Below are 14621 nucleotides of genomic sequence, written 5' to 3' on the forward strand. Positions count from 1 at the left end.
GGGTTCTCCGGGAGCAGTATAGACCTCATCTTCATGTGTATGGCCTGTGCCTCATATAGGGTTCTCCCGGAGCAGTATAGACCTCATCTTCATGTGTACGGCCTGTGCCTTATATAGGGTTCTCCTGGAGCAGTATAGACCTCATCTTCAGGTGTATGGCCTGTGCCTCATATAGGGTTCCCCCGGAGCAGTCTAGACCTCATCTTCATGTGTAGGGTCTGTGCCTCATATAGGGTTCTGCTGGAGCAGTATAGACCTCATCTGTATGTGTACGGCCTGTGCCTAATATAGGGTTCTCCGGGAGCAGTATAGACCTCATCTGTATGTGTACGGCCTGTGCCTCATCTAGGGTTCTCCGGTAGCAGTATAGACCTCATCTTCATGTGTATGGCCTGTGCCTCATATAGGTTCTCCTGGAGCAGTATACACCTTGTGTTCATGTGTACGGCCTGTGCCTCATATAGGGTTCTCCGGGAGCAGTATAGACCTCATCTTCATATGTACGGCCTGTGCCTCATATAGGGTTCTCCTGGAGCAGTATAGACCTCATCTTCAGGTGTACGGCCTGTGCCTCATATAGGTTCTCCTGGAGCAGTATAGACCTCGTCTTCATGTGTGTGGCCTGTGCCTCATATAGGGTTCTCCCGGAGCAGTATAGACCTAGTCTTCATGTGTGTGGCCTGTGCCTCATATAGGGTTCTCCCGGAGCAGTATAGACCTAGTCTTCATGTGTTTGGCCTGTGCCTCATATAGGGTTCTCCTGGAGCAGTATAGACCTAGTCTTCATGTGTACGGCCTGTGCCTCATATAGGGTTCTCCTGGAGCAGTATAGACCTCATCTTCATGTGTATGGCCTGTGCCTCATATAGGGTTCTCCTGGAGCAGTATAGACCTCATCTTCATGTGTACGGCCTGTGCCTCATATAGGGTTCTCCTGGAGCAGTATAGACCTCATCTGTATGTGTATGGCCTGTGCCTCATATAGGGTTCTCCCGGAGCATTATAGACCTCATCTTCATGTATACGGCCTGTGCCTCATATAGGGTTCTCCTGGAGCAGTATAGACCTCATCTTCATGTGTACGGCCTGTGCCTCATATATGGTTCTCCCGGAGCAGTATAGATCTCATCTTCATGTGTACGGCCTGTGCCTTATATAGGGTTCTCCTGGAGCAGTATAGACCTCATCTTCATGTGTACGGCCTGTGCCTCATATAGGGTTCTCCTGGAGCAGTATAGACCTCATCTTCATGTGTGTGGCCTGTGCCTCATATAGGGTTCTCCCGGAGCAGTATAGACCTCATCTTCATGTGTACGGCCTGTGCCTCATATAGGGTTCTCCCGGAGCAGTATAGCCCTCATCTTCATGTGTGTGGCCTGTGCCTCATATAGGGTTCTCCCGGAGCAGTATAGCCCTCATCTTCATGTGTGTGGCCTGTGCCTCATATAGGGTTCTCCCGGAGCAGTATAGTCCTCATCTTCATGTGTGTGGCCTGTGCCTCATATAGGGTTCTCCCGGAGCAGTATAGACCTAGTCTTCATGTGTTTGGCCTGTGCCTCATATAGGGTTCTCCTGGAGCGGTATAGACCTAGTCTTCATGTGTACGGCCTGTGCCTCATATAGGGTTCTCCTGGAGCGGTATAGACCTCATCTTCATGTGTACTGCCTGTGCCTCATATAGGGTTCTCCGGGAGCAGTATAGACCTCATCTTCATGTGTATGGCCTGTGCCTCATATAGGGTTCTCCTGGAGCAGTATAGACCTCATCTTCATGTGTACGGCCTGTGCCTCATATAGGGTTCTCCTGGAGCAGTATAGACCTCATCTGTATGTGTACGGCCTGTGCCTCATATAGGGTTCTCCCGGAGAAGTATAGACCTCATCTTCATGTATACGGCCTGTGCCTCATATAGGGTTCTCCTGGAGCAGTATAGACCTCATCTTCATGTGTACGGCCTGTGCCTCATATAGGGTTCTCCTGGACCAGTATAGACCTCATCTTCATGTGTACGGCCTGTGCCTCATATAGGGTTCTCCTGGAGCAGTATAGATCTAGTCTTCATGTGTGTGGCCTGTGCCTCATATAGGGTACTCCCGGAGCAGTATAGACCTCGTCTTCATGTGTACGGCCTGTGCCTCATATAGGGTTCTCCTGGAGCAGTATAGCCCTCATCTTCATGCGTACGGCCTGTGCCTCATATAGGGTTCTCCCGGAGCAGTATAGCCCTCATCTTCATGTGTGTGGCCTGTGCCTCATATAGGTTTCTCCCGGAGCAGTATAGACCTCATCTTCATGTGTACGGCCTGTGCCTCATATAGGGTTCTCCCGGAGCAGTATAGCCCTCATCTTCATGTGTGTGGCCTGTGCCTCATATAGGGTTCTCCCGGAGCAGTATAGACCTAGTCTTCATGTGTGTGGCCTGTGCCTCATATACGGTTCTCCCGGAGCAGTATAGACCTCATCTTCATGTGTGTGGCCTGTGCCTCATATAGGGTTCTCCCGGAGCAGTATAGACCTAGTCTACATGTGTGTGGCCTGTGCCTCATATAGGGTTCTCCCGGAGCAGTATAGACCTAGTCTTCATGTGTGTGGCCTGTGCCTCATATAGGGTTCTCCCGGAGCAGTATAGACCTCATCTTCATGTGTATGGCCTGTGCCTCATATAGGGTTCTCCCGGAGCAGTATAGACCTCATCTTCATGTGTACGGCCTGTGCCTCATATAGGGTTCTCCCGGAGCAGTATAGACCTAGTCTTCATGTGTGTGGCCTGTGCCTCATATACGGTTCTCCCGGAGCAGTATAGACCTCATCTTCATGTGTGTGGCCTGTGCCTCATATAGGGTTCTCCCGGAGCAGTATAGACCTAGTCTTCATGTGTGTGGTCTGTGCCTCATATAGGGTTCTCCCGGAGCAGTATAGACCTAGTCTACATGTGTGTGGCCTGTGCCTCATATAGGGTTCTCCTGGAGCAGTATAGACCTAGTCTTCATGTGTGTGGCCTGTGCCTCATATAGGGTTCTCCCGGAGCAGTATAGACCTCATCTTCATGTGTATGGCCTGTGCCTCATATAGGGTTCTCCCGGAGCAGTATAGACCTAGTCTACATGTGTGTGGCCTGTGCCTCATATAGGGTTCTCCCGGAGCAGTATAGACCTAGTCTTCATGTGTGTGGCCTGTGCCTCATATAGAGTTCTCCCGGAGCAGTATAGACCTCGTCTTCATGTGTATGGCCTGTGCCTCATATAGGGTTCTCCTGGAGCAGTATAGACCTCGTCTTCATGTGTACGGCCTGTGCCTCATATAGGGTTCTCCTGGAGCAGTATAGACCTCATCTGTATGTGTACGGCCTGTGCCTCATATAGGGTTCTCCCGGAGCAGTATAGACCTCATCTTCATGTATACGGCCTGTGCCTCATATAGGGTTCTCCTGGAGCAGTATAGACCTCATCTTCATGTGTACGGCCTGTGCCTCATATAGGGTTCTCCCGGAGCAGTATAGATCTCATCTTCATGTGTACGGCCTGTGCCTTATATAGGGTTCTCCTGGAGCAGTATAGACCTCATCTTCATGTGTACGTCCTGTGCCTCATATAGGGTTCTCCTGGAGCAGTATAGACCTCATCTTCATGTGTGTGGCCTGTGCCTCATATAGGGTTCTCCCGGAGCAGTATAGACCTAGTCTTCATGTGTGTGGCCTGTGCCTCATATAGGGTTCTCCCGGAGCAGTATAGACCTCATCTTCATGTGTGTGGCCTGTGCCTCATATAGGGTTCTCCCGGAGCAGTATAGACCTAGTCTTCATGTGTTTGGCCTGTGCCTCATATAGGGTTTTCCTGGAGCAGTATAGACCTAGTCTTCATGTGTACGGCCTGTGCCTCATATAGGGTTCTCCTGGAGCAGTATAGACCTCATCTTCATGTGTACTGCCTGTGCCTCATATAGGGTTCTCCGGGAGCAGTATAGACCTCATCTTCATGTGTATGGCCTGTGCCTCATATAGGGTTCTCCCGGAGCAGTATAGACCTAGTCTACATGTGTGTGGCTGGAGAACATGCTCCTTGTGTTCTGATGACCCCGCAGCTGACATGCCTCCATGTTGATTTATTCCCTCAGGTCCGACTAGACCAGCTCTCACCACGGTGGACGTCCTCTCTTTCCATTGGTGTTATTGGGGTGTCACCCGAGAGGCTGAACTTCCCGGCCACGGCAGCCGCCATTAAAAGGAGCGCCTGGATCTTCCAGCGCAGTGCTGTTCTTTACAATGGAGCCAAGGTACCTGTCAGGAGCTTACGGTGACCTCCTTCTGACAAGGCAGTCAGTTTTAGGAGGACTTCTCGCCTCTCCTGACATGTCTTCTTTAGTAACCATGTACATCCCCCTTGTAATAGCAATTTTGGAGCATCTGTCCTTTTGACTCTGGTTTGCACCATTCCTTTATTATTCCTTCTAGACTTTATGAATGAATTGCCATCAGTTTGCAGAAAATGTCAGGATTGTTTTTACCTGTTGGGAGTGTAACCCTACATAGTCTGACATTATCCCATCAGTGCTGCTGGTGTCAGACCGTAGGGTCACACTCCCGTCAGTGCTGCTGGTGTCAGACCGTAGGGTCACACTCCCGTCAGTGCTGCTGGTGTCAGACCGTAGGGTCACACTCCCGTCAGTGCTGCTGGTGTCAGACCGTAGGGTCACACTCCCATCAGTGCTGCTGGTGTCAGACCATAGGGTCACACTCCCATCAGTGCTGCTGGTGTCAGACCATAGGGTCACACTCCCATCAGTACTGCTGGTGTCAGACCATAGGGTCACACTCCCGTCAGTGCTGCTAGTGTCAGACTGTAGGGTCACACTCCCATCAGTGCTGTTGGTGTCCGACTGTAGGGTCACACTCCCATCAGTGCTGCTGGTGTCAGACTGTGTATGGTCACACTCCCATCAGTGCTGTAGGGTCACACTCCCATCAGTGCTGCTGGTGTCAGACCGTAGGGTCACACTCCCATCAGTGCTGCTGGTGTCAGACTGTGTAGGGTCACACTCCCATCAGTGCTGCTGGTGTCAGACCGTAGGGTCACACTCCCATCAGTGCTGCTGGTGTCAGACCGTAGGGTCACACTCCCATCAGTGCTGCTGGTGTCAGACTGTAGGGTCACACTCCCATCAGTGCTGCTGGTGTCAGACTGTAGGGTCACACTCCCATCAGTGCTGCTGGTGTCAGACCGTAGGGTCACACTCCCATCAGTTCTGCTGGTGTCAGACCGTAGGGTCACACTCCCATCAGTGCTGTAGGGTCACACTCCCATCAGTGCTGCTGGTGTCAGACTGTAGGGTCGCACTCCCATCAGTGCTGCTGGTGTCAGACCGTAGGGTCACACTCCCATCAGTGCTGCTGGTGTCAGACTGCGTAGGGTCACACTCCCATCAGTGCTGTAGGGTCACACTCCCATCAGTGCTGCTGGTGTCAGACCGTAGGGTCACACTCCCATCAGTGCTGCTGGTGTCAGACTGTGTATGGTCACACTCCCATCAGTGCTGCTGGTGTCAGACCATAGGGTCACACTCCCATCAGTGCTGCTGGTGTCAGACCGTAGGGTCACACTCCCATCAGTGCTGCTGGTGTCAGACTGTGTAGGGTCACACTCCCATCAGTGCTGTTGGTGTCCGACTGTAGGGTCACACTCCCATCAGTGCTGCTGGTGTCAGACTGTGTATGGTCACATTCCCATCAGTGCTGCTGGTGTCAGACTGCGTAGGGTCACACTCCCATCAGTGCTGTAGGGTCACACTCCCATCAGTGCTGTAGGGTCACACTCCCATCAGTGCTGTAGGGTCACACTCCCATCAGTGCTGTAGGGTCACACTCCCATCAGTGCTGCTGGTGTCAGACTGCGTAGGGTCACACTCCCATCAGTGCTGCTGGTGTCAGACTGTAGGGTCACACTCCCATCAGTGCTGTAGGGTCACACTCCCATCAGTGCTGCTGGTGTCAGACCGTAGGGTCACACTCCCATCAGTGCTGTAGGGTCACACTCCCATCAGTGCTGCTGGTGTCAGACTGTAGGGTCACACTCCCATCAGTGCTGCTGGTGTCACACTCCCATCAGTGCTGCTGGTGTCAGACTGTAGGGTCACACTCCCATTAGTGCTGCTGGTGTCAGACTGTAGGGTCACACTCCCATCAGTACTGCTGGTGTCAGACTGTAGGGTCACACTCCCATCAGTGCTGCTGGTGTCAGACTGTATGGTCACACTCCCATCAGTGCTGCTGGTGTCAGACTGCGTCGGGTCACACTCCCATCAGTGCTGCTGGTGTCAGACTGCGTAGGGTCACACTCCCATCAGTGCTGGTGTCAGACTGCGTAGGGTCACAATCCCATCAGTGCTGTAGGGTCACACTCCCATCAGTGCTGTTGGTGTCAGACTGTAGGGTCACACTCCCATCAGTGCTGCTGGTGTCAGACTGTAGGGTCACACTCCCATCAGTGCTGCTGGTGTCAGACTGCGTAGGGTCACACTCCCATCAGTGCTGCTGGTGTCAGACTGTGTAGGGTCACACTCCCATCAGTGCTGCTGGTGTCAGACTGTGTAGGGTCACACTCCCATCAGTGCTGCTGGTGTCAGACTGCGTAGGGTCACACTCCCATCAGTGCTGTAGGGTCACACTCCCATCAGTGCTGCTGGTGTCAGACCGTAGGGTCACACTCCCATCAGTGCTGCTGGTGTCAGACTGTGTATGGTCACACTCCCATCAGTGCTGCTGGTGTCAGACCATAGGGTCACACTCCCATCAGTGCTGCTGGTGTCAGACCGTAGGGTCACACTCCCATCAGTGCTGCTGGTGTCAGACTGTGTAGGGTCACACTCCCATCAGTGCTGCTGGTGTCAGACTGCGTAGGGTCACACTCCCATCAGTGCTGTAGGGTCACACTCCCATCAGTGCTGTAGGGTCACACTCCCATCAGTGCTGTAGGGTCACACTCCCATCAGTGCTGTAGGGTCACACTCCCATCAGTGCTGCTGGTGTCAGACCGTAGGGTCACACTCCCATCAGTGCTGCTGGTGTCAGACCGTAGGGTCACACTCCCATCAGTGCTGCTGGTGTCAGACCATAGGGTCACACTCCCATCAGTGCTGCTGGTGTCAGACCGTAGGGTCACACTCCCATCAGTGCTGCTGGTGTCAGACTGCGTAGGGCCACACTCCCATCAGTGCTGCTTGTGTCAGACTGTAGGGTCACACTCCCATCAGTGCTGCTGGTGTCAGACTGTAGGGTCACACTCCCATCAGTGCTGTAGGGTCACACTCCCATCAGTGCTGCTGGTGTCAGACTGCGTAGGGTCACACTCCCATCAGTGCTGCTGGTGTCAGACTGCGTAGGGTCACACTCCCATCAGTGCTGGTGTCAGACTGCGTAGGGTCACACTCCCATCAGTGCTGTAGGGTCACACTCCCATCAGTGCTGCTGGTGTCAGACTGTGTAGGGTCACACTCCCATCAGTGCTGCTGGTGTCAGACTGTAGGGTCACACTCCCATCAGTGCTGCTGGTGTCAGACTGCGTAGGGTCACACTCCCATCAGTGCTGCTGGTGTCAGACTGCGTAGGGTCACACTCCCATCAGTGCTGTAGGGTCACACTCCCATCAGTGCTGCTGGTGTCAGACTGCGTAGGGTCACACTCCCATCAGTGCTGCTGGTGTCAGACAGCGTAGGGTCACACTCCCATCAGTGCTGTAGGGTCACACTCCCATCAGTGCTGCTGGTGTCAGACCGTAGGGTCACACTCCCATCAGTGCTGCTGGTGTCAGACCGTAGGGTCACACTCCCATCAGTGCTGCTGGTGTCAGACCGTAGGGTCACACTCCCATCAGTGCTGTAGGGTCACACTCCCATCAGTGCTGCTGGTGTCAGACCGTAGGGTCACACTACCATCAGTGCTGCTGGTGTCAGACTGTAGGGTCACACTCCCGTCAGTGCTGCTGGTGTCAGACTGCGTAGGGTCACACTCCCATCAGTGCTGCTGGTGTCAGACTGTAGGGTCACACTCCTATCAGTGCTGTAGGGTCACACTCCCATCAGTGCTGTAGGGTCACACTTCCATCAGTGCTGCTGGTGTCAGACTGAAGGGTCACACTCCCATCAGTGCTGTAGGGTCACACTCCCATCAGTGCTGTAGGGTCACACTCCCATCAGTGCTGTAGGGTCACACTCCCATCAGTGCTGTAGGGTCACACTCCCATCAGTGCTGTAGGGTCACACTCCCATCAGTGCTGTAGGGTCACACTCCCATCAGTGCTGCTGGTGTCAGACTGTAGGGTCACACTCCCATCAGTGCTGCTGGTGTCAGACTGTAGGGTCACACTCCCATCAGTGCTGCTGGTGTCAGACTGTAGGGTCACACTCCCATCAGTGCTGCTGGTGTCAGACTGAAGGGTCACACTCCCATCAGTGCTGTAGGGTCACACTCCCATCAGTGCTGTAGGGTCACACTCCCATCAGTGCTGTAGGGTCACACTCCCATCAGTGCTGTAGGGTCACACTCCCATCAGTGCTGCTGGTGTCAGACTGTAGGGTCACACTCCCATCAGTGCTGCTGGTGTCAGACTGCGTAGGGTCACACTCCCATCAGTGCTGTAGGGTCACACTCCCATCAGTGCTGCTGGTGTCAGACTGTAGGGTCACACTCCCATCAGTGCTGTAGGGTCACACTCCCATCAGTGCTGTAGGGTCACACTCCCATCAGTGCTGTAGGGTCACACTCCCATCAGTGCTGTAGGGTCACACTCCCATCAGTGCTGTAGGGTCACACTCCCATCAGTGCTGTAGGGTCACACTCCCATCAGTGCTGTAGGGTCACACTCCCATCAGTGCTGTAGGGTCACACTCCCATCAGTGCTGTAGGGTCACACTCCCATCAGTGCTGTAGGGTCACACTCCCATCAGTGCTGCTGGTGTCAGACTGCGTAGGGTCACACTCCCATCAGTGCTGTAGGGTCACACTCCCATCAGTGCTGTAGGGTCACACTCCCATCAGTGCTGTAGGGTCACACTCCCATCAGTGCTGTAGGGTCACACTCCCATCAGTGCTGTAGGGTCACACTCCCATCAGTGCTGTAGGGTCACACTCCCATCAGTGCTGTAGGGTCACACTCCCATCAGTGCTGTAGGGTCACACTCCCATCAGTGCTGTAGGGTCACACTCCCATCAGTGCTGTAGGGTCACACTCCCATCAGTGCTGTAGGGTCACACTCCCATCAGTGCTGTAGGGTCACACTCCCATCAGTGCTGTAGGGTCACACTCCCATCAGTGCTGTAGGGTCACACTCCCATCAGTGCTGTAGGGTCACACTCCCATCAGTGCTGTAGGGTCACACTCCCATCAGTGCTGTAGGGTCACACTCCCATCAGTGCTGCTGGTGTCAGACTGTAGGGTCACACTCCCATCAGTGCTGTAGGGTCACACTCCCATCAGTGCTGTAGGGTCACACTCCCATCAGTGCTGTAGGGTCACACTCCCATCAGTGCTGTAGGGTCACACTCCCATCAGTGCTGTAGGGTCACACTCCCATCAGTGCTGTAGGGTCACACTCCCATCAGTGCTGTAGGGTCACACTCCCATCAGTGCTGTAGGGTCACACTCCCATCAGTGCTGTAGGGTCACACTCCCATCAGTGCTGTAGGGTCACACTCCCATCAGTGCTGCTGGTGTCAGACTGTAGGGTCACACTCCCATCAGTGCTGCTGGTGTCAGACTGCGTAGGGTCACACTCCCATCAGTGCTGGTGTCAGACTGCGTAGGGTCACAATCCCATCAGTGCTGTAGGGTCACACTCCCATCAGTGCTGTAGGGTCACACTCCCATCAGTGCTGTAGGGTCACACTCCCATCAGTGCTGTAGGGTCACACTCCCATCAGTGCTGTAGGGTCACACTCCCATCAGTGCTGTAGGGTCACACTCCCATCAGTGCTGTAGGGTCACACTCCCATCAGTGCTGTAGGGTCACACTCCCATCAGTGCTGTAGGGTCACACTCCCATCAGTGCTGTAGGGTCACACTCCCATCAGTGCTGTAGGGTCACACTCCCATCAGTGCTGTAGGGTCACACTCCCATCAGTGCTGTAGGGTCACACTCCCATCAGTGCTGTAGGGTCACACTCCCATCAGTGCTGTAGGGTCACACTCCCATCAGTGCTGTAGGGTCACACTCCCATCAGTGCTGTAGGGTCACACTCCCATCAGTGCTGTAGGGTCACACTCCCATCAGTGCTGTAGGGTCACACTCCCATCAGTGCTGTAGGGTCACACTCCCATCAGTGCTGTAGGGTCACACTCCCATCAGTGCTGTAGGGTCACACTCCCATCAGTGCTGTAGGGTCACACTCCCATCAGTGCTGTAGGGTCACACTCCCATCAGTGCTGTAGGGTCACACTCCCATCAGTGCTGTAGGGTCACACTCCCATCAGTGCTGTAGGGTCACACTCCCATCAGTGCTGTAGGGTCACACTCCCATCAGTGCTGTAGGGTCACACTCCCATCAGTGCTGTAGGGTCACACTCCCATCAGTGCTGTAGGGTCACACTCCCATCAGTGCTGTAGGGTCACACTCCCTAGTGGAAACACGTTTGGATCTTCATTGCAAACTGCTTGCCATTCATCAATAAACTTCCAGGAGGAATAATAAAGGAATGGTACAACCTAGTCCAATAAGAATAGAATAGTTTTTTTACAAAGGGGTGCACGTAGTTGTTAAACGGACATGTCAGGAGAGGAAAGATGTCCTCTTTAAGTGACGTGATGCCGCTGGCTGTGTATCACTTCCCTCTACCTGCTCCTTATCTTCTAGGTCCGTGACGGTTATGGGCCTAACCTTGATTTATGTCCTGAGGGAACGTGTGTTGGGCTCTTGCTGGATTCCTCGGGTGGTCTCCACTTATATATTAATGGCTTGGATCAGGGGGTGGGAGCACAAGACCTGCCGGAGCTGTGTTACGTTGTGGTAGACCTGTACGGGCAGTGTGAGCAGGTGAGTGTCCCACCTGACCCTACACCTCAGTGGTGGTGGATCCGGTGTCCTACCACTTAGAACACCTGTGATATCTTCTCTCTAGGTCTCCTTAGTGACAGGAGAGGTGCAGGGAGCAGAGTCGAATGCTCATGAGGGTCATATTCCTGGAGAGAGAGAAAAGGCGGATATGGTGGATGGTAAGTGACAGAGGGTGGTTCCCTCATTCCGAAAAACTGACCTGTGGGATGGAAATATGTAAGTGACATGGTTCCAACTGTCCTTCCCACATCGATGAGCTGGAGGACGGCAAACCGTTCAGTCCGGTATTTATACCACGGTTCTGTAGACTCTGATTTCACACAGGTCACGGCTCTCCCTCAATACCTGAGACAGGGAAGTTAAGGAGGCGCTCTGTGCCTCGTCTCCCCTCCCCGTGAGGCGCTCTGTGTCTCGTCTCCCCTCCCCGTGAGGCGCTCTGTGCCTCGTCTCCCCTCCCCGTGAGGTGCTCTGTGCCTCGTCCCCTCTCCCCGTGAGGTGCTCTGTGCCTCGTCCCCGTGAGGTGCTCTGTGCCTCGTCCCCTCTCCCCGTGAGGCGCTCTGTGCCTCGTCTCCTCTCCCCGTGAGGCGCTCTGTGCCTCGTCTCCTCGCCCCGTGAGGCGCTCTGTGCCTCGTCTCCTCTCCCCGTGAGGCGCTCTGTGCCTCGTCTCCTCTCCCCGTGAGGCGCTCTGTGCCTCGTCCCCTCTCCCCGTGAGGCGCTCTGTGCCTCGTCCCCTCTCCCCGTGAGGCGCTCTGTGCCTCGTCCCCTCTCCCCGTGAGGCGCTCTGTGCCTCGTCTCCTCTCCCCGTGAGGCGCTCTGTGCCTCGTCTCCTCTCCCCGTGAGGCGCTCTGTGCCTCGTCCCCTCTCCCCGTGAGGCGCTCTGTGCCTCGTCCCCTCTCCCCGTGAGGCGCTCTGTGCCTCGTCTCCTCTCCCCGTGAGGCGCTCTGTGCCTCGTCTCCTCTCCCCGTGAGGCGCTCTGTGCCTCGTCTCCTCTCCCCGTGAGGCGCTCTGTGCCTCGTCTCCTCTCCCCGTGAGGCGCTCTGTGCCTCGTCTCCTCTCCCCGTGAGGCGCTCTGTGCCTCGTCTCCTCTCCCCGTGAGGCGCTCTGTGCCTCGTCTCCTCTCCCCGTGAGGCGCTCTGTGCCTCGTCTCCTCTCCCCGTGAGGCGCTCTGTGCCTCGTCTCCCCTCCCCGTGAGGCGCTCTGTGCCTCGTCCCCTCTCCACGTGAGGCGCTCTGTGCCTCGTCCCCTCTCCACGTGAGGCGCTCTGTGCCTCGTCCCCTCTCCCCGTGAGGCGCTCTGTGCCTCGTCCCCTCTCCCCGTGAGGCGCTCTGTGCCTCGTCCCCTCTCCCCGTGAGGCGCACTGTGCCTCGTCCCCTCTCCCCGTGAGGCGCACTGTGCCTCGTCCCCTCTCCCCGTGAGGCGCTCTGTGCCTCGTCCCCTCTCCCCGTGAGGCGCTCTGTGCCTCGTCCCCTCTCCCCGTGAGGCGCTCTGTGCCTGGTCCCCTCTCCCCGTGAGGCGCTCTGTGCCTCGTCCTCTCTCCCCGTGAGGCGCTCTGCGCCTCGTCCTCTCTCCCCGTGAGACGCTCTGTGCCTCGTCTCCTCTCCCCGTGAGGCGCTCTGTGCCTCGTCTCCTCTCCCCGTGAGGCGCTCTGTGCCTCGTCTCCTCTCCCCGTGAGGCGCTCTGTGCCTCGTCTCCTCTCCCCGTGAGGCGCTCTGTGCCTCGTCTCCTCTCCCCGTGAGGCGCTCTGTGCCTCGTCTCCCCTCCCCGTGAAGCGCTCTGTGCCTCGTCTCCACTCCCCGTGAGGCGCTCTGTGCCTTGTCTCCTCTCCCCGTGAGGCGCTCTGTGCCTCGTCTCCTCTCCCCGTGAGGCGCTCTGTGCCTCGTCTCCTCTCCCCGTGAGGCGCTCTGTGCCTCGTCTCCTCTCCCCGTGAGGCGCTCTGTGCCTCGTCTCCTCTCCCCGTGAGGCGCTCTGTGCCTCGTCTCCTCTCCCCGTGAGGCGCTCTGTGCCTCGTCTCCTCTCCCCGTGAGGCGCTCTGTGCCTCGTCTCCTCTCCCCGTGAGGCGCTCTGTGCCTCGTCTCCTCTCCCCGTGAGGCGCTCTGTGCCTCGTCTCCTCTCCCCGTGAGGCGCTCTGTGCCTCGTCTCCTCTCCCCGTGAGGCGCTCTGTGCCTCGTCTCCTCTCCCCGTGAGGCGCTCTGTGCTTCGTCTCCTCTCCCCGTGAGGCGCTCTGTGCCTCGTCTCCCCTCCCCGTGAGGCGCTCTGTGCCTCGTCTCCCCTCCCCGTGAGGCGCTCTGTGCCTCGTCCCCTCTCCCCGTGGGGCGCTCTGTGCCTCGTCCCCTCTCCCCGTGGGGCGCTCTGTGCCTCGTCTCCTCTCCCCGTGAGGCGCTCTGTGCCTCGTCCCCTCTCCCCGTGAGGTGCTCTGTGCCTCGTCCCCTCTCCCCGTGAGGCGCTCTGTGCCTCGTCCCCTCTCCCCGTGAGGCGCTCTGTGCCTCGTCTCCTCTCCCCGTGAGGCGCTCTGTGCCTCGTCTCCTCTCCCCGTGAGGCGCTCTGTGCCTCGTCCCCTCTCCCCGTGAGGCGCTCTGTGCCTCGTCCCCTCTCCCCGTGAGGCGCTCTGTGCCTCGTCTCCTCTCCCCGTGAGGCGCTCTGTGCCTCGTCTCCTCTCCCCGTGAGGCGCTCTGTGCCTCGTCTCCTCTCCCCGTGAGGCGCTCTGTGCCTCGTCTCCTCTCCCCGTGAGGCGCTCTGTGCCTCGTCTCCTCTCCCCGTGAGGCGCTCTGTGCCTCGTCTCCTCTCCCCGTGAGGCGCTCTGTGCCTCGTCTCCTCTCCCCGTGAGGCGCTCTGTGCCTCGTCTCCTCTCCCCGTGAGGCGCTCTGTGCCTCGTCTCCTCTCCCCGTGAGGCGCTCTGTGCCTCGTCTCCTCTCCCCGTGAGGCGCTCTGTGCCTCGTCTCCCCTCCCCGTGAGGCGCTCTGTGCCTCGTCCCCTCTCCCCGTGAGGCGCTCTGTGCCTCGTCTCCTCTCCCCGTGAGGCGCTCTGTGCCTCGTCTCCTCTCCCCGTGAGGCGCTCTGTGCCTCGTCTCCTCTCCCCGTGAGGCGCTCTGTGCCTCGTCTCCTCTGCCCGTGAGGCGCTCTGTGCCTCGTCTCCTCTGCCCGTGAGGCGCTCTGTGCCTCGTCTCCTCTGCCCGTGAGGCGCTCTGTGCCTCGTCTCCTCTCCCCGTGAGGCGCTCTGTGCCTCGTCTCCTCTCCCCGTGAGGCGCTCTGTGCCTCGTCTCCTCTCCCCGTGAGGCGCTCTGTGCCTCGTCTCCTCTCCCCGTGAGGCGCTCTGTGCCTCGTCTCCTCTCCCCGTGAGGCGCTCTGTGCCTCGTCTCCGCTCCCCGTAAAGGCGCTCTGTGCCTCGTCTCCTCTCCCCGTGAGGCGCTCTGTGCCTCGTCTCCTCTCCCCGTGAGGCGCTCTGTGCCTCGTCTCCTCTCCCCGTGAGGCGCTCTGTGCCTCGTCTCCTCTGCCCGTGAGGCGCTCTGTGCCTCGTCTCCTCTGCCCGTGAGGCGCTCTGTGCCTCGTCTCCTCTGCCCGTGAGGCGCTCTGTGCCTCGTCT

General features: G+C 57.1%; 1 protein-coding gene across 2 annotated transcripts in view; it reads left to right on the forward strand.

Annotated features, from left to right (window-relative positions):
- Positions 1-14621, forward strand: part of NEURL4 (neuralized E3 ubiquitin protein ligase 4) — a 114760-nt gene that overhangs the window by 95797 nt on the left and 4342 nt on the right. For both annotated transcript variants that reach the window (XM_040415432.1, XM_040415431.1), the window contains exons 22-24: positions 4115-4273; positions 10842-11021; positions 11107-11200. In XM_040415432.1, coding sequence (XP_040271366.1) covers positions 4115-4273; positions 10842-11021; positions 11107-11200 — 433 coding nt within the window. The remainder of the gene's footprint in view (positions 1-4114; positions 4274-10841; positions 11022-11106; positions 11201-14621) is intronic.

Source organism: Bufo bufo, chromosome 1, assembly GCF_905171765.1.
Source record: "Bufo bufo chromosome 1, aBufBuf1.1, whole genome shotgun sequence".
In the NCBI taxonomy this organism is placed as follows: domain Eukaryota; kingdom Metazoa; phylum Chordata; class Amphibia; order Anura; family Bufonidae; genus Bufo; species Bufo bufo.